General features: G+C 42.7%; 1 protein-coding gene across 1 annotated transcript in view; it reads left to right on the forward strand.

Annotated features, from left to right (window-relative positions):
• The window catches only part of PHACTR2 (phosphatase and actin regulator 2), a 143504-nt gene that overhangs the window by 41289 nt on the left and 77739 nt on the right, over positions 1–24476 (forward strand). The window contains exon 2 of the mRNA XM_077813155.1: positions 16894–17061. Within this exon, the coding sequence (XP_077669281.1) occupies positions 16894–17061 (168 nt within the window). The remainder of the gene's footprint in view (positions 1–16893; positions 17062–24476) is intronic.

The raw sequence follows: 24476 nt of genomic DNA on the forward strand, positions 1-24476 counted from the left end.
TGTTTAGTTAGTTTTTTAGTTAGTTTTCGTCAGGTTTTAAGTTACCTTCTATAGTCTTTCTATAGCTTTTTAGCTCTCTAGATTCTCCTAAATTCTTCACGTCCCACTTGAGAATTGAGGAAACTGGACCGTCAGACTCTTTTGACATGCGAAGGTAAGGCTGGTCCCTTGGCTCTCACCACCAGGTTGTCAAGGCAGGGTATGAGTATGTTAATCGAGGAAGTTTTATAGTAAATAATACCATATGTACCTCTAGAACAATATTATTTCCTTTTTAATTCTGATTGGTTAATTTTCCATTTGATTACTTTCTATTTATCTCAATAAGTGTCTTTGAGGCTGTATTTTGTTCTCAGTGTAAGTGTCCTTGTCATACATCCCGACAGTCCTTGCAAAACTCTGTGTAGCTTGCTTCTGGGACAAGAATCTTATTTTCTTCTAATCAGATTAATTGTCGAGCCTATAACCCATTTTATATAAATAATATTAATCCCCTAAAAATCAGACAACACCACAACTCCCTGGATGTTTTCAAAAAGAAAAATGCAGACTCACTACCCCTGCACAGAAACTACAACTGCCCAATAAATCTCCAGCCTGGGTCAAAGGTGCCTTACGGACAGATACACTCCATGTCCTAGCCAGAGCTGGAGGCACTAGGTAGGTATTTACAGGAAAACGTAGTCTACGGCTTCTTTGGCAATTCACCTCTCCAGCAGAGGCACCAATCCTGTTTGTGAAGGAGGAGGATGGCCCACTGTGTCTCTGTGTAGACTATCACTCATTGAACCAAGTGACCATTCATAACGAATACCCTTTGCCCCTCATTCTGGAATTGCTGGACTGCCTGAGGACTGCCAGAATATTTATGAAACTAGGTATTTGGGGGACATAAGGTCTGGGGACGAATGGAAGACCACTTTTCATACATGATATAGAAACTTCAAATACTTGCTAATGCCCTTTAGCTTAGCCAATGTCCCTGCAACATTTCAGCATTTCATAAATGATGTGTTCAGGGATATCCTGGACCAGTATGTAATCATCTACCTCAATGGATATACTGGTATTTTCCAAAAACTTGGAGCAGCACTACCAACATGTTCGGTCTGTCTTGGAGAGGTTAGGGAAGCATTTGTACGCCAAACTTGACCAGACCACCATTGAATTTTTGGGGTACACCATCTCCCCTGAGGAAATCCAGATGGATCCACAGAAGGTGGAAGCCATCTGCAACTGGACAGCACCCCAGTGGTGCTGTGAGAACTTCAGCACTTCCTGGGCTTTACAGATTTTTATAGGAGATTCATCAGCAAACTCACAACTCATAACCCACCTGACTTCCCTCCTCCTCAAAGCCATGTGATTCACTTGGTTGTCTGAAGCCCAGCTTGCTTTTGACCAACTAAGGGCTGTCTCCACCACATTCCCAATCCTGGAACACCTTGACCTGACTCATCCCTTCATAGTGGCAGCAGATGCATCCAATGTGGCCATAGGGACAGTACTCTCACAGTGACTCAGACCCCAGTCAGTTCTGCACCCTTGCACATTCTGTTCTCAAAAACTTACCCCTGCAGAGATGAACTATGAAATACTGGACAAGGAGCTGCTTGCTATAAAAACGGCATTTGAAGAATACCTTAAGTATCTTAGCAAGACCTGAGTATTGAACCAGAGGCAGCTAAGGTGGGCTCTGTTCTTTTCTTGGTTCAATTTCACAATTACCGACTACCTGGGAAACTGAAATGGAAGAGCTGGTGCTCTGTTGTGGAAGGGGGAATACTACTGGGCAAGCTAAGAATCGACTTCCAAGCCCACCTATCGCCTTGAGACTGGTAACTTTGCCAGTGCCACAGTTCAGTGAGACCTGCTCTCCTTCATCTGATCTGCCTCAAAAAAAAAAAGACCCACTTGCCCAAGGGACGCTGTCCATGCAGGATGGGATAACGTACTTTGACGAGCTCATATATGTGCCCTCAGGGCACCCCTGACTGGAGGTGCTGGGGCCCCCTTTACTATTACATTCTGAGACTTATAGTTAGTCATTTTTTCATCCATTTCATATATGCTACATTAATTTTATATTGTTCAATATTTTGTAATCAAAATATTTTATGGTACCAAGTCTAATGCTGTAGAGAAGTCTAAGTAGATTATGTCAACTCTATTACCTTTATCAACCGAAATTATAATCTCATCAAAATAAGATATCAAGTTAGTATGACAATATCTATTTTTCATCAACGCATCTTGATTCACATTAATTACTTTACCCTCCTTTAATTCTTTACTAATTGAGTCCAGTATCAGCTGCTCCATTATCTTGTTTAGGATTGGTGTCAGGCTGACAGGCCTATTGCTATCCAGTCATCTCATTTACCTTTTTTAAAAATCAATATTATAATCACTTTCTTTCAGTTTCTGGACTTTCCCAATATTCTAAGGCTTATTGACAATCAATATTAATGGTCCAATGAGCTCCTCAGCCAGTTCTTTTAAAACCCTTGGATGCAAGTTACCTGTACCTGCTGATTTAAAAATGGCTGACTTTAGTAGCTGTAGTTTAACATCCTCTAGAGATACTGGTGGAATAGAAAGAGTTATTGCCATATGGTGAAACTACATCATTATTATTTAGGTGCCTAAATGGGAGTTTAGCTCTCTTGGAAACTCGACCTAAATGTAGGTGTTGAGCATTGGATAATCTGGCTCTGAGCTCTTTTGTAAATCTTGTATTTGGAGGTTTAGGACCCTGGCAGTCAGGAAGGACCCTGGCATTTTGGAATGACTGTGAGCAGCACCTGTGTTGTGTTGGTAGGAGGTGCTCACTTGACTTACTCATTTCAATATTTTTAAACTAATTCCTGCATATTTTGTTTCTCATGTTGTCTTTTCAGGTTTCTGTGAACTACAGGGGATAGGAAGTCCTAATTTAGGCAAATTACACAGTGTATCTCTTATGTGTTTTCTCTTGGAAGACCAAACCAGTTTGAGGGTCTCAGCTCTCTCCTATCTTTCCTTGCTTTAGTGCTAGATGTTTTGACAGGCCATTGAAGAGTTTCCACTGTATTTTGTGCAGCTGGAAGGTAATTTTGGAACTAGCTTGAGAAATGGGAATGGGTCCAGAGGCTTCCATGTGATACACTTGACTTGGTTTCATTTTATCATCTGTAAAACATGTTTCATTTACTCCAGAACTGTTTGTTTTTAGTTCCTGTTTATTTTAGCAGAAAAGTAGGGTGGCCACATACTTACTTTAAATTATTTTCACACTCCTGTTCAGTCTCTGCTAAGAATTTCTGTCACTTGCCAGTTGCTAAATATATTTTCCATAAACAATCATCACTGATTTTTCCCTAATCTTGAAATAAAGCAAGAAATATCAATTTAAGGAAACATTTCTGGTTTTGCAGTATTTGTTCTCAGATGTGGCATTGAAATATATCGCAGTAAAATTCAACAAGATAAGTAAAATTAAATTTATTTTTAGGCTGAATAACAAAATTCTCTAAGATTTTTCTCTTAGAAAATGTTATCACTCTGCATCAGAGTGAGGAGATTTATTTCCTGATACACTGACATGGTGTACAACAACTTTCAGCCCTCAATTAAACAAAGCGGTTTGGTTGTGATTTCATTTGTTTAGCAATTTTTTTTTTCTTTTCTTTCCACCCCCCTTTCTCCTTACAACGGCTGGTTTGGTTGGTTGCTTGCTTGCTTGGTTTTTTACTGTGTAGTTTTTTAGGTCAAATTTAGGATCTATCTTGACGTTTATTACATCTGGAAAACTTTACTGCCTGGAAGCTTTCCATCTGCTTTTTTAAAACAAATCATTGGAGGGAGGAAAGGACAGTATACAGTTTACTGTAAGCCTAACTTTGCTCTTTTCCGATCTGAGCCAACTGGGTTCCAATCAGAGAGCAAGTAACAGGTGGGAATTATTAATTTTCATCCAAATTGGGTTCTAATATCTGTATTCTGGGAACAATAAGCTCTTAATCTTTCCTTATGAAAGAAGCCAAAAAGGACAGAAGTTGAACAGTTGGTTGAAGAGGGAGTAAGTGATGAGTATGTAGGACAATCTTATGCTCTAATGAAGACAGTATGGTGCCGGAATGCAATAACTAGTCTGTGATAGGTTGGTATTTGTGCGTATTACAACTATGAAGCCAAATCCAGAGGTGCAGTGTATTCAGTCCTAGGCAAACTCCTACTAATCTCGGTATGGGGTTCGTCTATTCAAGAACTAAGTACAAGTCTGAATAAGGTGCTAAGGGTTTTCCTCATCGCAGCTGTTTCTTTGTATGCTCATTATTTTTCAGTTTTAAACAATGTCATCAGTCAGGATGCCCTTGTGAGCACCACCAGCAACATACTGCACGGTGCACTGAATGTGGAAATCAGCTGTGGGGACAGATGAAATAAAACAGTGTTTCTGGCCTCCTGCATCCTTCCTTATGGTTTTTTTCCTTCCTGAGGGTTTCAGGATGAAGTATTTACGAAAGGACAAGACAAACTGGTCTTATATTGCCTAGAAACATAATAGGAAAAATCCCAGCCTAGCTCACCACACAGCCCTCCTTGCTTGCTTGTCTTCCAAGCCAATGCAGTAGCTCTTATTCAGTGTCCTCTGTTATTTGATTGCCCTGCATTCTCCAGCCTAGCTAGCTTCATTATCTATGGTACTTATATAGACCCCATTACTATTGTATCAGAGTGCCTCATAATCTTTAATATATCTATCCTCACAACACCTGTGAGGTAGGGAAGTGCTGTTATCCCCATCTTACAGATGAGAAACAGAGGCACAGAGAGACTCAGCATAGTTCTTCAAAGGTAATTTGAATTATCTACACTCAAATGAGCTGAGCTCACATGAGTCCAACTACATTGTGAAGTTACGGTTGAGCTGAACAGAGTGATTCTTTTAGTGACATTACATCATATTAGCAGCTGACAGGTAGTGCTAACTCAAGCTGTAGCCTACACCCCTAATGGGCCAGTCAGCTCAAGTTAAAAGCATCATCACCACATGTGAGTTAAGAGTTTGTGTGGGGGTAGGACTAGAGTTAGGGACAAAGCTAAGTTAACTTGTCAGTGAAGACAAACCCTCAGTGACTTCCTGCAGGTTGCAGAGGAATTCTGGCAGAGCAGGGAATTGGAACTGGGGGTCCCGTGTCCCAGGCTGGCACCCAAACCACTGGAACATCCATCATTCTATCTTCCCTTAGGCACATGTGCAGAGTAGTGGGATACTGAGCTGAAGTTAACTCCTTGCTTCCTGGCAGCCAGGAAGAGGCCTCCCCACCACGTCACAGAAGGGTACCTGGTTTTTTTAACACTGACTCTAAGGTGCCACAAGTACTCCTGTTCTTTTTGCAGATACAGACTAACACGGCTGCTACTCTGAAACCTCTAAATACATGCTTGAGGATAGCGAGAAAAATTATGTTTTAGGGGTGGGAGAGAGTAAAAGAGAGAGAGAAAAAAAATAGTAGCAAGTGCATGTGGAAGATGGAACCATTGTTCAGGTTATATTCATGCCTAAGTCATGTGGCTCTGCAGATGCTCATGCCGTGTACAGCTGTGAAAGGCATCTGTTGTGGCCGTACATAACATTTTGTTATCAAAAGAGCCAGGAAGTGTGTTTGTGTAACATACTCCTGAGACCAAGGGGATATGAGGCTAGTATAAATCATGTCTGTAATATAACCTGCCCACCTCTTTGGATACTATGACTTTTTCTGAGATGTCTGGATAACAGCATAGAGACCATATGTATTTGTAGTAGCACTTTCAAGGAAGCACAGAATTCCAATAGATCCTTGCTAAGTGCTTGTGAAGCACATGTACATTACTAAGGGTAGTTTGCAGCCCTATGCAGTTGCTCATCGAGGAGCAGAATTTGGCCTTTTGTTTGGCGGTTTAAAAAACATAGACAGATTTGCCTCTTCTGTTATGGATTGGACTTACTGCAGCAAGATTTCACTTTGCTTCTCATGAGGTAGAGAGGCATGAATCAGCCATGTGAAACCCTTTCTGAACTTGTGTGTTGCAGGACCATCTCACTGACAGCCTGACCAGTGTGCAGTTTTGTCCGTGTGGCAAGATGGTGACTTTCAGGTGGGCTGTGCTCAGCTCCAGCTTTGGCTATCCCAAGGGAATATATCCACTACCCACTTCTGTTATTTTAAGATAGCAATCAGCATTCATCTGAGGTGCCACTACCCACCCTGTTGAGCACATTGCTAGCAGGAGATCTAATTAACATTTTGCAGTACTGGCAGCCCCGTATGGAAACTACCATTCAGACACCCACGTAAAAACTTTAGTTGTTCCCTTCTATTTAATTAAAATACACTCAAATCAATTACATCATGATAGTTTCCCAAAGTTAAAACACCCAGATGTATGGCTAGGCAAATGCATACAATGTCAATTGATTGGGTTGCTCAGAGGTGCATTACAGCTCCCCCATTTGTCAGTTTATCTGTTGGGGATTAGTTGCATTCTTTTTCTTCTCCAGTAAGAAAATAACAAAGAAAAAAGAATCCTGTTTTTGCTTCAGGAAGAATTGATATGTTATAGAATTTGAGAGTTTAATTAATTTAAAATCACATTGATAATCTCAAAAGTGACTTTTTAAACCAGAGACACAAACATTTTACCATTCAAAAGAATTTTCCAATCAGCTCTAGAAACAAGCAGCTTCATTTACTTTGTACCAAGTCCAGGAGTTATTATTCTTGTCGGTGAATTGGGATAACATGCAGCTGCATAAACATGTTGATTCTGCTGGGTTAGAGACCATGACGTCAAACTCTGACACCCTCTAGCAAGGTTGTATGTGAAGTCACAACATCTTCAAAAGAGAATTTGAGATCTCAATATACCAGTATGTCTTTTGTAGCATATCCTTTTGGGGAGAGAGGCTGAGATCAGAGGAAGCCAGAGTGAGAGAGAACTACATTCAAAACTGGATCTCTAGCAGACTGGTTGATAAATAATAAATATACAAAAAAAGAAAAGGAGTACTTGTGACACCTTAGAGACTAACACATTTATTTGAGCATAAGCTTTTGTGATGCATCCGATGAAGTGAGCTGTAGCTCACGAAAGCTTATGCTCAAATAAATGTGTTAGTCTCTAAGGTGCCACAAATCCTCCTTTTCTTTTTGCGAATACAGATTAACACAGCTGCTACTCTGAAACCAATAAATATACAAAATACTAAGACATAAATCCACAAAAATAAAGTAAGTCTGATTTCAGACTGGCACATCCTCCCAGCCTGAAATCAACTCTTTTATGGTTAGACATAGTAGTTCCTACGATGATTGGTTTAAAAAAAAGTTCACCACACTGAGTTGATAAGTCATTCAGCTAGGTACTAGGTCACTCAGTGTTCCCACTTCTGGGATACAATCTATCAGCAGTCAAAGGCAGTCTTCCCATTCACTGCCTCAGCTCCATGCCACACCCTCAGTGGCTGGTAGGGGAACCTGGGCCCACCCCCTTCTCTGGGTTCCAGTCCAGGGACCCTCAGCTCAGCAGTTCTTGGCTTTTCTCTCTCAGCCTTCACTGCTCCTTCTCTGGACTGCTTCCTATAACTCTGGTTCCCCTTCTCTCTGGGTGCACCAGCTCTAAGAACCCTCTTCCCAGGGAGTGGCTGCTGCCTGCCTTCCTGCAGCCTTTCCTAGCAGTCCTGTCTGTAGCCCACTACCTGGCTTTATAGGTGAGCCTCTCTCTAATTAGCTGCTTCCAGCCTAAAGTTCCCATTTGTAACCTAATTAGCTGATTGGGCCTACCTGGCTTAATTCAGCTCTTGCAAGGACAGTATGGCGTGCACACCCCATCACACCGTGCATGGGTGATTTTTCATATGTGGTGTTCAGAGGGAATGCAACAACTATTACGTGCATTTCCATTCTTAACCCACATTTTTTAAATGAATTATTTGACAGCGGTTGACCTAACAGAGCCGTATGAGTCTAATAGAGGTGAGACCAGGAAAGACCACATGAATCCAATCCATTTATGAGGTGTTCCAGCAAGCTGCGTTTCTGCAATAATGCTTAAACAAACGGGGCAAACTTCAAGGTGCTGTAGCAGCCTTTAGTCAGAATTACTTTGTTTTTTGTGGGCTGAAGTCTTAGCATTAGTGTTTGTATTGCTATTAATAAGAATAATAATTAATAATAATTAATACTTCCCTACCACACAGATTCATTAGTTTAGTAAATGCTTTGTAAAGCACCATATAAATGCTGAGTATTATTAGCATTAAGTGCCTTCGCTTCAGAATCTCAAAATTCTTCTTCACAATCAGTAATTAAATAAGGCTCACAATGATTTTGTGATCTATGTAAATCTTATCCCCATTTTGCAGATGGACGGACTGTGGCAGAAATGGCTTAACTGTCTTGTCCATGGTTACTTAGAGTCAGTGACATAACCAGAAACAAAATTCAGAAGGTCTAATTCCCAATCTTATGCTCTATTAGACTATTATTGATGTAATTGTAATTTGATGTAATAATACAGCCTTTGTAGATACGTTTTGCCCCTATAGCTCAACATATACCTACATAATGAAATCTCTATATATTTGCGTACTATAAGTTTTGCTTAATATTATCTTGGTAATGTAGTGTCTCTGTAGGATTTAATTAAAATGACATCCAAATATGCACTGATGTTAGCCATGTAACTCAAAGTTCCGTTCGTATTCATGTGGAATTGCTATTTTAGGTGGAGAAGAAAAGGATTATTAAAAGCAATGACTATGCAAGTTCAATAGCCTTCTTTTTTTGTAGAAAAAATTCTTTGAGTACACTGTTTATTGTTGTTAGCTACTTCATTACTCTTCTTTTATATTCCTTTTTAGTGAGAAATAACTCAAGTTACTAAAAGCAGACTATAACCAAGGAATTTTCAGTTAACTACTAAAAGGTGGCTTTATTCTAAACAGTGACTGTAAATATGGCATGGGGTTGTCCCATATTTCCCTAAATTATTCCAAATAAAATTAGTTCAATTTACAAGTAAAAAGATATTTTGGTTTTGTAGTGTTTAGCAGTTCGGGGAAAAAAACAAAACAAACTCATCCCGGCAGCGGATATTAATGATGAGTTGCACAAACAGCATAGCTGGCTCTCTGTTACCCGGCATAGGGGGTGTGCTTAGGATGGAGCGTGGCCAGAGCCAGGGCCAGTGCAAGGATATTTTGTGCCCTAAGCGAAACTTCCACCTAGCACCCTCCCTCCCCCGGAGCATCACTTATTATAACCTTTCAAAAATGAATACTGCATAATGTGGCATTGTTCATTAGAATTAATACATGTTTGATTTGAAAATTTATTAATTTCATTATTTAGTCTACATATTTAATGAAAATAAATGAATAACCTGAAAGTGTTAACATTGTTATTGTTTTCACTTTGCACACCATAGCATGGATCTTAAAAATAAATCACATATATTATACACAATATCACTATCACAGAGTAACACGTTATAATTTAGAATTTATTTTTCCGCGCTTTCAGTTTAGCAAATTTAGAAACAAGTTCCTCCAAGTCAATGTTGTGAGCAATGTTATGTTCTGTTGACAAGGTAGATAGCCCAACAAGTCTTTGTTGCAACATTGATGTTCGCATGTATGTTTTTATCAACAATTTTTCTCTGTCTGCCATGAGGCTGCATCAACTGAAAACGAAAAAAATGAATTTTTTTCCTATCAGTTCTTTTTCTTGTTCACTATTAAAAGTAAAGGATAGAGAATACATGTCACTTACTAACTATGAGTCGCTATTTGAATTTCATCATCTGTTTGATGTAAACATTGATTAAGAGATCAAGATGACTTTTCCTTAAAATTAAGCAATGTTGATAGTAATCGGAAATACATCCTTTTTAGTCACGTATACTTCCTTTCTTCATTTTTTTCATATCAAAACCTACTGCATTTTATTCTACCTTTAGAATATCCAGTTATTGTTATTAATAAAATTTATAAAATGAGAATGGCGGATACTCCGTCATACAACAACTGACAATATCAAGATGACAAATTTCAACAACCTACACATGGATATTTGCACCTGATAAACATATACACTCAAATACTGAACATACACAATGGACACAAAGTATTAGCGAAATGATGCAGCAGCAATTGCCAGAGTGTTAGATCTGAAACAACTCAACAAAAATAGCCTCAGTCGATAACCTCCGAAAACTAGTAAACGTAGCATGATAAACAGCCTGTCAGAACGGGTTACCGGCTGCGAGCGATGAGAAAAATGACATCATTGCCACTTTGTACCGTAATAAAGCAGTACACTTGTGCCTGCAACGCAGAGCTGGCGTAGGCTATAGCTGTAAAGTACCAGAGAACGACAAGTTAAAATACAAGTTCAATGACGTTTCTCTTTTCTTTATTCATTCATTTTCCAGCAATAGTGGGGAAAAAAATTTGGGGGTCACCGCTTTTTGGCACCCCCAAATCTTGTCGCCCTAGGCGGCCACCTAGTTCGCCTAGTGGTTACACAGGCCCTGGCCAGAGCATTCCTACACCTTGGCTCTCCTTGGCTGCTGGAGCGGCCTATAGGGGCCATTAGACCTGAGGTACAAGTTTGGGCAGTCCCTGAGGCTGCTCTAATGTGCGCTGGCAGCACCAGGCTCAGGGAGGTGCGTTGCTTCCCTTCTTGGTTCCTACGGTTAGTTCATCACCAGTGCAGGGGTGAATCAGGCTTTTAGTTGATCTTTAACAATTTGACCTTCTACAAATCTTAACAAAATAGAAAATGCTTAGGATGGCAAACTTCAGCTTGGCACACTTTGAAATAGCCAGTATGTTTAGAGATTAATATTATTTATAACGTTAATTTCCCTTGTAAATAGTCCTACATCTTTTGCTTCACTGGGTTGACAGGTCCCTGATAATGTCGGCTTAAATGACGTATTTCTTATCACTGAGAGAAATGCACGAATACAGATGGCTGTCACACTGTGTGCACCATTAAAAGTCAACATTTACCCACTGTAATGGATTCCCCAACCTTGCAAGTGGCTCTGCATAGGCAACCCATGGGCCCATGCAGCACCCCGCTGAATTTGGTGGGGCTCCATGAGTGCTCAGAGATCTACCCTTGTGGAGCTCATTGCAGGTTCGGGGCCTAAAATACTGCTGTGTGGTAACATTGGTTAACGGTTGACTTTTAATGGCAACCACTTTGTGTCCATAATGTTTGTCAAGTGCTCTTTAATAACGAATATGTTCTAGAATTTCCCAGTAGAGGTTCTATTCAGGAAAGCACTTAAGGATATGCTTAAGTGCTTTCCTGAATAGATTTAAGCATATTGTTAGGTGTTTTCCTGCACTAGAGCCAGACAGAGGGAATTTTCTTGCATTACTGTTTTCCAGAAATTAATTTCAGTGAAATAGCATAAAAATGTTTAAGTGCATCTAGTTCTCCCATAGTAAAACTATTTTGTCAGCTCCTTAATTTAAAATGAATTGCCTATCATTTTCTCCTGCATTCAGTGGAATTTGCCACCTAAGCCTTCAGATGAAAAATCTGTAGATGGGATAAACAATTGAAATGATGTAAACTAAATCCATGCATATTGTATTGTGAAAAATCCTAACGTCAGACTTAATAGATGACCGTTATCGAGGGCAAGCGAGTGGCTCACTGGCTTTTTGACGATGGGGGAGAAGGCAAAGGTGCTACCAGATGTGCCCGTTACTTTGGGTATGCTCATTTATTAGGGTTACTCTTCAGGGGGGAGAAAGGGGGTTCTGTAATTCTATTAATGTACTGCTTGTGTCACTTGTGTGTTCATATGGAGCTCTACTCCTTCCTTCTGCAAGTCCCCTCCCAAGGGAGCTATCTTGCAGGACCTATGTTCCCCAAGACTGGGTTCCTCCAGCCCTAGAACCAGATGAACATGCAGATGCACACTAACAGAGCAAGTCTGAGCAGGCCAGGTCAATCAGCACTCTCAAGCTGATCCCCTTATATGCCCCTGTACTCAATGGGCTGGGTCAAGCAGCACTTCCAGGCTGTCACCCTTATGTGCCCCTGGTCTCAATAGGCTGGGCTGAGCAGCACTTTCAGCTGCCCCTCCTTATATGCCACAGGTTTAGCACATCCCTATCCCACTTTCATGTCACAATTGTACTGGTAGTAACCCACTTGATGAGCAAACCCCACAGTATTTTTGGGCGCTACAGGGATCTTTAGCTTAGGTAAAAGAAGCGTTGCTGCAGAGTAAATGGAGGAAGCTAAAAACAGAAAAGAGTAAAGTGCAGAGAGAGAGAGAAGCAACCAGCTTAACCATAAAAGTTATTTATTGAATAATAGTGATAACTACGCAAGCAGAGCCTAAACCAACATAACAGTTACATTATTAAAGGTTAATACCTGAGGTAGAAAAGAAAACAGAGAGTGAGAGAGAGAGAGAGAGAGAGAGAGAGAGAGAGGGATCTCATCAGTGGTGAGCTGGAGTTGGTTTGCACCGGTTTGTGCGAACCGGTTGTTAAATTTTGAAGCGAGTTTAGAACTGGTCGTTAAAAGGTTGGGCAAATTCCAGCCCGTGGGCCACATCCGGCCTGCGGGACCATCCCGTCCAGCCAGCCTGAGCTCTCGGCTGGGGAGGCTCTCCTGAGAATCCCTTTTTAATTTTTACTCACCCAGCGGCGCTCCGGGTCTTCGGCGGCACTTCGGCGGTGGGTCCCTTACTCGCTCTGGGTCTTCGACGGCACTTCGGCAGCTGGTCCTTCAGTGCCACCGAAGACCCAGAGCGACTGAAGGAACCAGTTCTTCAGCTTTTGGCAGCTCATCACTGGATCTCACCCACTCCATGAGGCTTGAACTGGTCGGGGTTCCCAGGTGATGGTGGTAGCTCAGGGTCCTGATTGCTGGAGACAGGCAGAGCCCCCAGCACGATCAGTCAGGAGATGGCGTCCCAGTGAAACTGATGCAGAGTTTGGATCCATGGATCAGAACACTGACTGGAGGGCGAGTAGAGATTTTTGTAGAGAAAATACAATGGTTCAAGGGAGAACACTAGATTTGTTTATAGGTAAACTGATGATTTAAGGGTTTTCTTTAGACTAGACAATAGGAGCTGATCACTCTTGGCTATGGGTGGTGTTTTCTTCCAGGGAGCTCACAATGCAACCAGGCTGCTTCAGTATTTTGGATATCAGTCAAGGATTTATTACTAGAACTGGTCTGATAATTGCTGAGATGGGTGTGTGCAGGCATAGGTTCATTAACATCTGAAGCAGAGATTCCCATGATGCCATGCTTCCCTGCTTTTCTGGTCCCAGGGTTCAGTGCAGTTCTCTGTTCTTCATTCTTTATGCTAATCCCTGTCCCATCTTTCATGCAGATGAGGCTAGGGGAGTTGTCTCTGTTCTTCATTCTGTATGCTATTGGAGATGTCTCAATCTTGTCACCCTTGTCAGGAGGGGTCTAGGTGTGTCTCCCAACGCCCTTCACTGCTCTCTGCAAGCCTTTTCTCTGATCGGTTTTGGTTCAAGCAGAGACTGGTAGTGGGGGGGTGTCTTTCATGAGTTAGACAGGCTAGATACTACGCCGTGGTTCCCCAAAAACACTGAGCTGACTGGTATCAAGTCCCCCCATAAGGTTCCAGAGTAAAAGTGAGAGAGCAACATAAGTAACCAAACAACATCCAGTCACGGAGAGTTAAGCACCTACTCATTAATCACTGTAAGCATTTATTCATTTATACATTTATAGAAGGTCCATGGGCACTTTGAGGTAAAAATATACCCTTTGATGTATGACATGTAAAGCATACAGTGTAAATCTTAAAAACCAATTTCCTGCAAAGAGTTACAAAGTTGAAGAGAAATAGTTTATGGGGAAAAAAGTCTCCATAAATCCTCTGGAATTTCATTCTGAAATAGCTTTCTTCCTGGTGGTGTGTTAGTTTGAAATCAAATGTGTTAATTTATTATTGCTTTTTAATTGGAATGCTGATATTTTCTTTAGCTCAGAAATTTTACCAAATACCTCATCATGGGGTAATTCTAGAAACAGCCTGCAAGGTCTGGCCATCCTTGTTTGTTGCAGCCAGTTCTTTGCTGGGTTGCCTTCAAAATGAAGGAATGAACACAGGGGCAATTGTTTATTAAATGAAAGTCTTCTCCATATATCTTCAAAAATATTTTAGTTTTGAATCCTGTTTTCAAAAGTTCTGGTTTTTCCTGTATAGTATTTGTAGCTAAATTGATCTTATTTGTGTATGAAAAATGTTTGCTCGTTTGAAGGAGAGGTATTTGTCAAGTTAAAGCTGATGGTAAAGCTGTGTTACAGAGCTAAATGTTGCCCTCTAGGCACAGCCCTATGTAGGGGCCAGTGCAGAACTATGTTGCTCTACAGGGCGCTCTAGGAGCCCCAGTATCTCCATGAGCTCTCCAGTGCGTAGAGAGTCTACGGAGGCTGCACCATCCTTTAGGATGATGCAGCCTGCTCACTAGAATGAGCACCAGTCTGTTCTTCAGGCCAGTGAAGAAAAGAGCAGGGCCATGGTCATACGTCCTCCCTGCTGACTTTGGGTGTATAAACGATGCAGTCCCTGCAATCACTTAACTCTGTATAAACCAAGGAGCTACTCACTGACCCATGTCCCAAAGACCACTCTCTAGTCTCAGGATTCCAGTCCCTTTTCTTCAGGACTTCAGTTCTGTTTCTTCCAACTATTTAATGTATCGCTATGCCCTTTCCTCCCTGACCCAGGTTCTCCTGCAGGGTTACGTTCACCTGAGAGTCATAAACTAGGCTCTTTGCTCTGCCCTTGAAACTCCTGTAGGAGCCTAATGACGCCCTGCAGCTCTCATTCTGAACTGCTTTCTGTGAGGACCATCTGATCTTCCAGCAGTTCCTAGCCTTGCAGCCTCAGCTGGGAGGCAGCTGATGAGTCACTGACCGGGTTGGGCCCAACTCTTCTTAAAGGCCATTCCACCTGTGAAAGACTGTAACTGTGACTGGCTGCCCAGGATAGCCAAGTGGGGAGACCACTTGTGTCATCCCATCCTGTGGCCCTATGCAAGGGCCAGTCACAGTCTGGCTCTAAGGCTGGCAAGCTTCTTTAAAGCCAACTGTAGTGGCCTTTCTATTTTACAAATACTCAGTTGTGCAAGGATAACACTTAAATAAAAACTGAGTATAGAATTACTATTCTGAAGCATTTAAATAACAGCAATTAAGCTGGAAAAACCCTTTTATGTTATTTGCTCCATCTTCCTGCCCCTGCAGGATTTATTACATTTTATGGCCTAATTTGTTCAGGTTTATTGATTAAATGCTACATATTGGGCCAAATTCATCCCTGCTTTTAACTCCATAGATTTCAATATAGTTGGACGAGATATCATTTTGGCCAAGTGTCTTTTACATAATATTCTTTTTATGTCTTTTTAATAATATTTCTTGCCTTCGGATTGGCTGACATTAGTGTTTCAAAATTCTCCCACAGCAAGGAATTTTTTAAACATCCAAGGTCAATACTGAAGTCTAGGGCAAGTACAGATCTTATCAAACAAACACTGATTGCCTGGGAACTATGATGTCAAGAGTCCATACTGGTGTGATGGGCCAGAAGCTGCATGGGGCAGTAGACAGGGCACAAGATCAGCTTTCAGGAAATCTGGGTTCTTTTCCAGGATCTGTCACTGGCTCACTTTCAACCGTAGAACTAAGCACTTAATTGTACTGTGCCTCAGTTTCTCTCCCAATAAAATGGGGATAGCACTACTCCCCCTCCCCTTTGTAGAGAACCTTGAGATGTACAGACTGATTATTATTATTATTATGATTATTATTGTCAGTGGTGGCATCAAATGTTGATCCAGTTATAACTGGAATATGTAAATAAACCAAAGTACTAACAGAAGCCATTCTCCCATAAACATGCATGTACTTAACTCTATATGCATAAACAATTTCAACTGATTTCAATGAAACTACTCACATAGCATAATTAAGCACATATTTAAGTGTTTGCAGGATCAGGCTAGAATGTTCTACCTGTTGTCTTCTGATTCTTAAAGAAGCCTCTACTGTAATAAGAAAAAATAATAATAGATGTCAAAGTGATATCATAGGGAAGTTCATGCCACTATACATTTAACTCTACACCATCCCCCTCTGCTCAGTGGTTATTCTTAACTGGGTCCACAAACCCCAGCATTAAGGTTAGTTGTGGTAAATATTGGCTCTGACATTGATATTGTCAATAAATCTTTGCTGACCAAACCCAGTAATTCTTATTTGCATATTTGCCTACAGTATTTTGGATTCAGCCCCAAAAGCTTAGTGTTAAATTCTGTTTGTTAATAAGGAGCCTTAATCATGACAGACTCCACTGTGAATTACTGACTATGAAGGATATCAAACTGACCTATTTCTGAGTGTCCCATTCCATTGCTAAAATTGTTAATATTAGAGCTGGGTGAAAAACTGATTTATTTTTTCTGCTAAAATTTTAACTATGGGAATTGTTCCAGCTTGCAGGGGAAGATTTTTTTTCCCCCAATAAAATGTTCTGACCAGGCTCTCAACCTCCGGGGGGAAAAAAATCACACATCTTTGTTGAAAAAATGTTGATGCTTTTATCAGAAATATTTTATAACAAAGTTCTAACCAGTTCTAACTAGGCTATTGAATAGTTTTGGAACGAAGGGGCCCGAAGTGATGATTGCTTTGAGTCCACTGAAACAATCTCAATCTGGACTCAGAAGAGAGTCCACCCACACTGCACTCTGCAATCTAATAACATTCAGGTTTAGATTTAGAATGACTTCCCTGTCCTGCTTGTTTCAGTAACATTTTACATTTCTTCTTTATATAGTTGATGGATTAGACAAGGCTTCAATTGCAAATTCTGATGGGCCAACCCCAGGATCCCAAACCCCTCCTTTCAAGAGAAAAGGAAAACTCTCTACCATTGGCAAAATCTTTAAACCTTGGAAATGGAGGAAGAAGAAGACCAGTGACAAATTTAAAGAAACATCAGCAGGTATGTGTGTCAAGGTTCCTCCCCCACTCTGAACTCTAGGGTACAGATGTGGGGACCTGCATGAAAAACCTCCTAAGCTTATCTTTACCAGCTTAGGTTAAAAACTTCCCCAAGGTACAAAGTATTCCCCCCGTTGTCCTTGGACTGGCCGCTACCACCACCAAACTAATACTGGTTACTGGGGAAGAGCTGTTTGGACGCGTCTTTCCCCCCAAAATACTTCCCAAAACCCTGCACCCCACTTCCTGGACAAGGTTTGGTAAAAAGCCTCACCAATTTGCCTAGGTGACTACAGACCCAGACCCTTGGATCTTAAGAACAATGAACAATCCTCCCAACACTTGCACCCCCGCTTTCCTGGGAAATGTTGGATAAAAAGCCTCACCAATTTGCATAGGTGACCACAGACCCAAACCCTTGGATCTGAGAACAATGAAAAAACATTCAGTTTTTTCCAAGACTTTTAATAGAAAATAGAAGTAAATAGAAATGAAGAAATCCCCCCTGTAAAATCAGGATGGTAGATATCTTACAGGGTAATTAGATTAGAAAACATAGAGAACCCCTCTAGGCAAAACCTTAAGTTACAAAAAAGATACACAGACAGAAATAGTTATTCTATTCAGCACAATTCTTTTCTCAGCCATTTAAAGAAATCATAATCTAACACATACCTAGCTAGATTACTTACTAAAAGTTCTAAGACTCCATTCCTGGTCTATCCCTGGCCAAGCACAGCATACAGACAGACACAGACCCTTTGTTTCTCTCCCTCCTCCCAACTTTTGAAAGTATCTTGTCTCCTCATTGGTCATTTTGGTCAGGTGCCAGCGAGGTTACCTTTAGCTTCTTAACCCTTTACAGGTGAGAGGAGCTTTCCCCTGGCCAGGAGGGATTTCAAAGGGGTTTACCCTTCCCTTTATATTTATGACACGCCCCCCAAATCTCAGCTAGGGTGAAACACTGGCTGGGATTTCTTCCTGGAGCTCTAGGAAAAACAGAGTTAATAAGACACATGCATCTCTAAATATACTACTGAGTACATAAAGACTAACAATATTTTCCACATCTCAAGGACGATTTTAACCAGTTGATTCTGGGAAACTTTCACGGGAGAGTGCATCAGCCACTTTGTTAGAAGCTCCTGAGATATGTCGGATGTCAAAATCAAAATCTTGGAGAGCTAAACTCCACCGAAGAAGTTTTTTGTTAGTTTCTTTGATGGTGTGAAGCCACTTCAGTGCAGCATGGTCGGTTTGCAGGTGGAAACGCCGTCCCCAAACATATGGGCGTAGCTTTTCTAGAGCGTAGACAATGGCGTAACATTCTTTTTCAGTGACTGACCAGTTGCTTTCCCTCTCAGACAGTTTTTTGCTGAGAAACACTACAGGGTGGAATTCTTGATCAGGTCCTTTCTGCATTAAAACTGCTCCCACACCACGCTCAGATGCATCTGTGGTTACTAGGAACGGTTTGTCAAAGTCTGGGGCCCTTAGTACAGGGTCAGACATGAGTGTCGCTTTAAGCTTGTTAAAGGCCTTCTGACACTTTCCGGTCCACTGAACAGCATTTGGCTGTTTCTTTTTGGTTAGGTCTGTCAGTGGGGCAGCGATTTGGCTGTAGTGCGGTACAAATCGTCTGTAATAACCGGCCAAGCCTAAGAAGGATTGAACCTGTTTCTTTGACTTTGGGACAGGCCACTTTTGGATAGCATCCACTTTGGCCTGTAGGGGGCTGATAGTTCCTTGACCCACCTGGTGTCCAAGGTAAGTCACTCTGTTTAGGCCTATTTGACACTTCTTAGCCTTAACAGTTAGTCCTGCCTCCCTTATGCGCTCAAGGACTTTTTGTAGATGTTCCAGGTGGTCTGCCCAGGAATCCGAAAATATGGCCACGTCGTCAAGGTAGGCGACTGCATATTCTCCTAATCCCGCTAGGAGACCATCTACAAGTCTTTGGAAAGTGGCGGGTGCATTTCGCAGCCCGAAAGGGAGTACATTAAATTCATACAGCCTGAGATGTGTGATGAAGGCTGACTTTTCCTTGGCAGATTCATCTAGGGGTACCTGCCAGTACCCCTTGGTTAAGTCCAAGGTAGAGATGAACTGGGCCCGTCCCAGTTTCTCTAATAGTTCATCTGTGCGTGGCATTGGATAGTTGTCTGGGCGAGTTACAGCATTTAGCTTACGGTAGTCCACGCAAAAACGTATTTCCCCATCTGGTTTGGGAACTAGAACCACTGGAGATGCCCATGCACTTTCAGAGGGGCGGATTACACCCATCTGTAACATATCCTGGATCTCCCGTTCTATAGCAGTTTTAGCTTGAGGAGACACCCGGTAAGGGTGGACCCTAATTGGGTGAGCATTACCTGTGTCAATGGAGTGGTATGCCCGTTCAGTCAGTCCTGGGGTGGCTGAGAACGTTGGCGCGTAGCTAGTGCACAGCTCCTGGATCTGCTGTCGCTGCATACGCCCAAGGGTCATGGAGAGGTTCACCTCTTCCACACCACCAGCACATTTCCCTTCGTAGTAGACACCTTCAGGCCACTCAGCATCATCTTCTCCCTGGGCTGTAAACTGACAAACCTTTAATTCTCTGGAATAAAAGGGCTTTAGAGAATTAATATGGTACACCTTAGGCTTTCGGTTGGAGGTGGGGAATGCTATGAGATAATTAACAGCTCCCAGGCGCTCCTGGACCGTGAATGGCCCTTCCCACGATGCTTCCATTTTATGGGCCTGGAGCGCCTTTAAGACCATGACCTGGTCTCCTACTTTGAAGGAACGCTCTCTGGCATGTTTATCATACCAGGCTTTTTGCTCTTTTTGAGCATCCTGTAAGTTTTCTCTAGCAAGGGCTAAAGAGGTTCGGAGGGTGTTTTGTAGATTGGTTACAAAGTCCAGAATGTTAGTTCCTGGAGAAGGTGTAAATCCCTCCCATTGCTGCTTCACCAACTGCAATGGCCCCTTAACCTCACGGCCATATACAAGTTCAAATGGGGAAAACCCTAAACTGGGATGTGGTACAGCTCTGTAGGCAAAGAGCAACTGCTGCAACACTAGGTCCCAATCATTGGAGTGCTCATTTACAAATTTACGTATCATGGCCCCCAAAGTTCCATTAAACTTCTCCACCATGCCATTTGTTTGATGGTGGTAAGGAGTGGCAACCAAGTGATTTACCCCATGAGCTTCCCAAAGGTTTTTCATAGTTCCTGCCAGGAAATTAGTCCCTGCATCTGTGAGGATGTCGGAGGGCCAACCTACCCTGGCAAAAATGTCTGCTAGTGCCTGGCACACACTTTTAGCCCTGGTGTTGCTTAGAGCTACTGCTTCCAGCCATCGGGTGGCAAAATCCATGAAAGTCAGTATGGACTGCTTTCCTCTGGGTGTCTTTTTTGGAAAAGGACCCAGAATATCCACAGCTACTCGCTGAAATGGAACTTCAATGATGGGGAGTGGCTGTAGAGGGGCTTTGACCTGGTCTTGGGGTTTTCCCACTCTTTGGCACACCTCACAAGACTGGACATAGGTAGAAACATCCTTGCCCATTCCCTCCCAGTGGAATGACCCCCCCAAACGGTCTTTGGTCCTGTTCACCCCAGCATGGCCACTAGGGTGATCGTGGGCTAAGCTCAAGAGCTTGGCCCGGTATTTAGTTGGAACTACCAACTGTCTCTGAGGATGCCAGTCTTCCTGGTGTCCACCAGAAAGAGTTTCCTTGTATAAAAGTCCTCTTTCTACAACAAACCTGGATCGATTAGAAGAGCTGAGAGGCGGTGGGTTGCTCCGTGCCGCCGTCCAAGCTCTCTGGAGGCTTTCATCTGCTTCCTGTTCGGTCTGGAACTGTTCCCTTGATGCTGGAGACATCAGTCCCTCATTGGATTGTGGACCTAGGCTTGGTCCCTCTGGAAGCGATATAGGGGATGGAGCTGTTTCTGTTGACTGTGAACCGCTCTCCGCTGGTGCACTATGTTGGGATTCAGGCTCCGGCTGAGCCTCTTGTGTTGGGTTATCGGCTGCTGCCAGTTCAGGGTCGGTGGGGCCCTCTGGTGTTGAGGTTGCAAGTACTGGATTCAGTGCTGACACGGGGTCTGGTGTTGGTTGTTCGGCTGGTTCCGGTTCTGGGACTGGTTCCGTCTGGGTCTCTGGGACTGGGTCCACTACTGCTGTTGCAGACATTGGCCTGGGGTCCGGGTCCATCACCTCTGACCGGGTCCTGATAGAAGTTTCCGGAACAGAGCTAGGCCTCACGGCTTGTTTAGCCTGGCTGCGGGTGACCGTTCCCACCCTCTTGGCCTGCTTCACATGATTGGCCAAGTCTTCCCCCAACAGCATGGGGATGGGATAATCATCATAGACTGCAAAAGTCCATGTTCCTGACCAGCCCTTGTACTTGACAGGCAACTTGGCTGTAGGCAAATTGAAAGAGTTGGACTTGAAGGGTTGAATCGTCACTTGGATCTCTGGGTTGATTAAATTGGGGTCCACTAAGGAAGCATGGATAGCTGACACTTGTGCTCCGGTGTCCCTCCACGCGGTGACCTTCTTCCCGCCCACACTCACAGTTTCCCTCCGCTCCAAGGGTATCTGGGAGGTATCTGGGCCTGTGGACCTCTGGTGTGATTCCGGTGCAATGAACTGTAATCTGTTGGGGTTCTTGGGGCAGTTGGCCTTTACATGCCCCAGCTCGTTACATTTAAAACATCGTCCAGCTGACGGGTCACTGGGGCGAGGAGGGTTGCTGGAGAACGGGGTGGCAGGACGATAAGGGGTCTGGAGGGTTCTTTGGGAGGTAGGTGGGGCCTTGGGCGGCCCCCGGTAATAGGGTGTGGTCTGGGGTGGTCCCTTCTGGTCTCCGCTCCAACTGCGACCAGTTTTCTTCTTCTCTGCCACCTCCACCCATCTGGCTCCAATCTCTCCTGCCTCGATTACAGTTTTGGGTTTCCCATCTAGGATGTATCTTTCTATTTCCTCAGGAACACCCTCTAAGAATTGTTCCATTTGCATTAGGAAGGGCAAATTTACTGGAGATTCAACACTTGCTCCTGATATCCAGGCATCCCAATGTTTCACAATGTGGTAGGCATGTCGGGTAAATGACATGTCTGGTTTCCACCTTAGGGCTCTGAACCTCCGACGAGACTGCTCGGGTGTTATCCCCATTCTGACTCTCGCCTTGGATTTAAACAGTTCATACTTGTTCATGTGTTCTTTAGGCATTTCAGCTGCCACCTCAGCTAAGGGTCCACTGAGCTGCGGCCTCAGCTCTACCATGTATTGGTCAGTAGAGATGTTGTACCCAAGGCAGGCCCTTTCGAAGTTTTCTAAGAAGGCCTCAGTATCATCACCTGCCTTGTAGGTGGGGAACTTTCTGGGATGGGAAGTGGTACCTGGAGAAGGATTGCTAGGGTTTGTTGGTATATTCTGCTGGGCCTTTATCCTCTCCACCTCCTCCACATGCTTCCTCTCTTTTTCCTTCTCCTCCTCCACATGCTTCCTCTCTTTTTCCTTCTCCTCCTCCACATGCTTCCTCTCTTTTTCCTTCTCCTCCTCCACATGCTTCCTTGCCTCCATTTCCCTCTTGTGGGCAGCCTCCTGTACCTCCTTCTCCAGCCGCATGAGTTCTATCTGTCTTTCGTGTTCCCTTTGTTTTTCCTCAGCCTGAAATTTGGCTAATTCCAGCTGTAGTCGAGCTGCGGATTTGGTCATTCTAACCTCTCTGTTTTTAACTAACTTTACACCCGAGGTTTAGAAATAAACAAACAAAACTTGGCTGTAAAATTTTGCTGTGCTGGAATAGAATACCTATTCTCTGATAGTGATTGTCAGCCTACAGAAAAAGACAATTCCCTTGTCTCTGCTCTGGGCCCAACTTAAAGCAAAAAAATTCCAACTACTTGGAAACCTGCTTATCCAGCCCAAAGAAAAAGCAAATGGGTAGAACACACACCCCCTATTTACTTTTAGGAAGAAAAGAAAAAAACCTCTGGGTTGGAAGACTGTGAATTTCCCTGCAGGAGTTAAGTACCCTGCCTCCAGGCAAAGAAAACCTGCAATTCACAAAGATAATCCCCTTTTGTCTCTGCTTGGCCACAGTTTCAGCTTTCAGTTTCAGCTGCTTTCCAAAGGAAAAAAAAATTCCTTTTTTAAAATCTGTATTTCTAGTTCAAAAAATCTCAACTGGATCTCAAAATGATTTCAGGTTAATCCCACCCCTATGCCACCATGTCAAGGTTCCTCCCCCACTCTGAACTCTAGGGTACAGATGTGGGGACCTGCATGAAAAACCTCCTAAGCTTATCTTTACCAGCTTAGGTTAAAAACTTCCCCAAGGTACAAAGTATTCCCCCCGTTGTCCTTGGACTGGCCGCTACCACCACCAAACTAATACTGGTTACTGGGGAAGAGCTGTTTGGATGCGTCTTTCCCCCCAAAATACTTCCCAAAACCCTGCACCCCACTTCCTGGACAAGGTTTGGTAAAAAGCCTCACCAATTTGCCTAGGTGACTACAGACCCAGACCCTTGGATCTTAAGAACAATGAACAATCCTCCCAACACTTGCACCCCCGCTTTCCTGGGAAATGTTGGATAAAAAGCCTCACCAATTTGCATAGGTGACCACAGACCCAAACCCTTGGATCTGAGAACAATGAAAAAACATTCAGTTTTTTCCAAGACTTTTAATAGAAAATAGAAGTAAATAGAAATGAAGAAATCCCCCCTGTAAAATCAGGATGGTAGATATCTTACAGGGTAATTAGATTAGAAAACATAGAGAACCCCTCTAGGCAAAACCTTAAGTTACAAAAAAGATACACAGACAGAAATAGTTATTCTATTCAGCACAATTCTTTTCTCAACCATTTAAAGAAATCATAATCTAACACATACCTAGCTAGATTACTTACTAAAAGTTCTAAGACTCCATTCCTGGTCTATCCCTGGCCAAGCACAGCATACAGACAGACACAGACCCTTTGTTTCTCTCCCTCCTCCCAACTTTTGAAAGTATCTTGTCTCCTCATTGGTCATTTTGGTCAGGTGCCAGCGAGGTTACCTTTAGCTTCTTAACCCTTTACAGGTGAGAGGAGCTTTCCCCTGGCCAGGAGGGATTTCAAAGGGGTTTACCCTTCCCTTTATATTTATGACAATGTGTATGGTCATTTGTTAACTGTAAAAATTGTTTTCATAGATTGCTCAATTTTTAAGGCCAGAAGTGACCATTAGATGGTAATGCTTCAAAAGGTACCGAAGTTTGTTAGATGCTAAAGTGACATTGTAAAGAGTTTTAGGCCCAGTATTTGACATTCCTTAACTGATTCTTACCAGGTGAGGAATAACCTAATTCAAATTCTATCATCAGTTCTGTCACTAAGAACTTTGCTAAATAAACAGCAATTTTTTTTAC

The sequence above is a fragment of the Eretmochelys imbricata genome, chromosome 3 (assembly GCF_965152235.1).
Source record: "Eretmochelys imbricata isolate rEreImb1 chromosome 3, rEreImb1.hap1, whole genome shotgun sequence".
NCBI lineage: Eukaryota > Metazoa > Chordata > Testudines > Cheloniidae > Eretmochelys > Eretmochelys imbricata.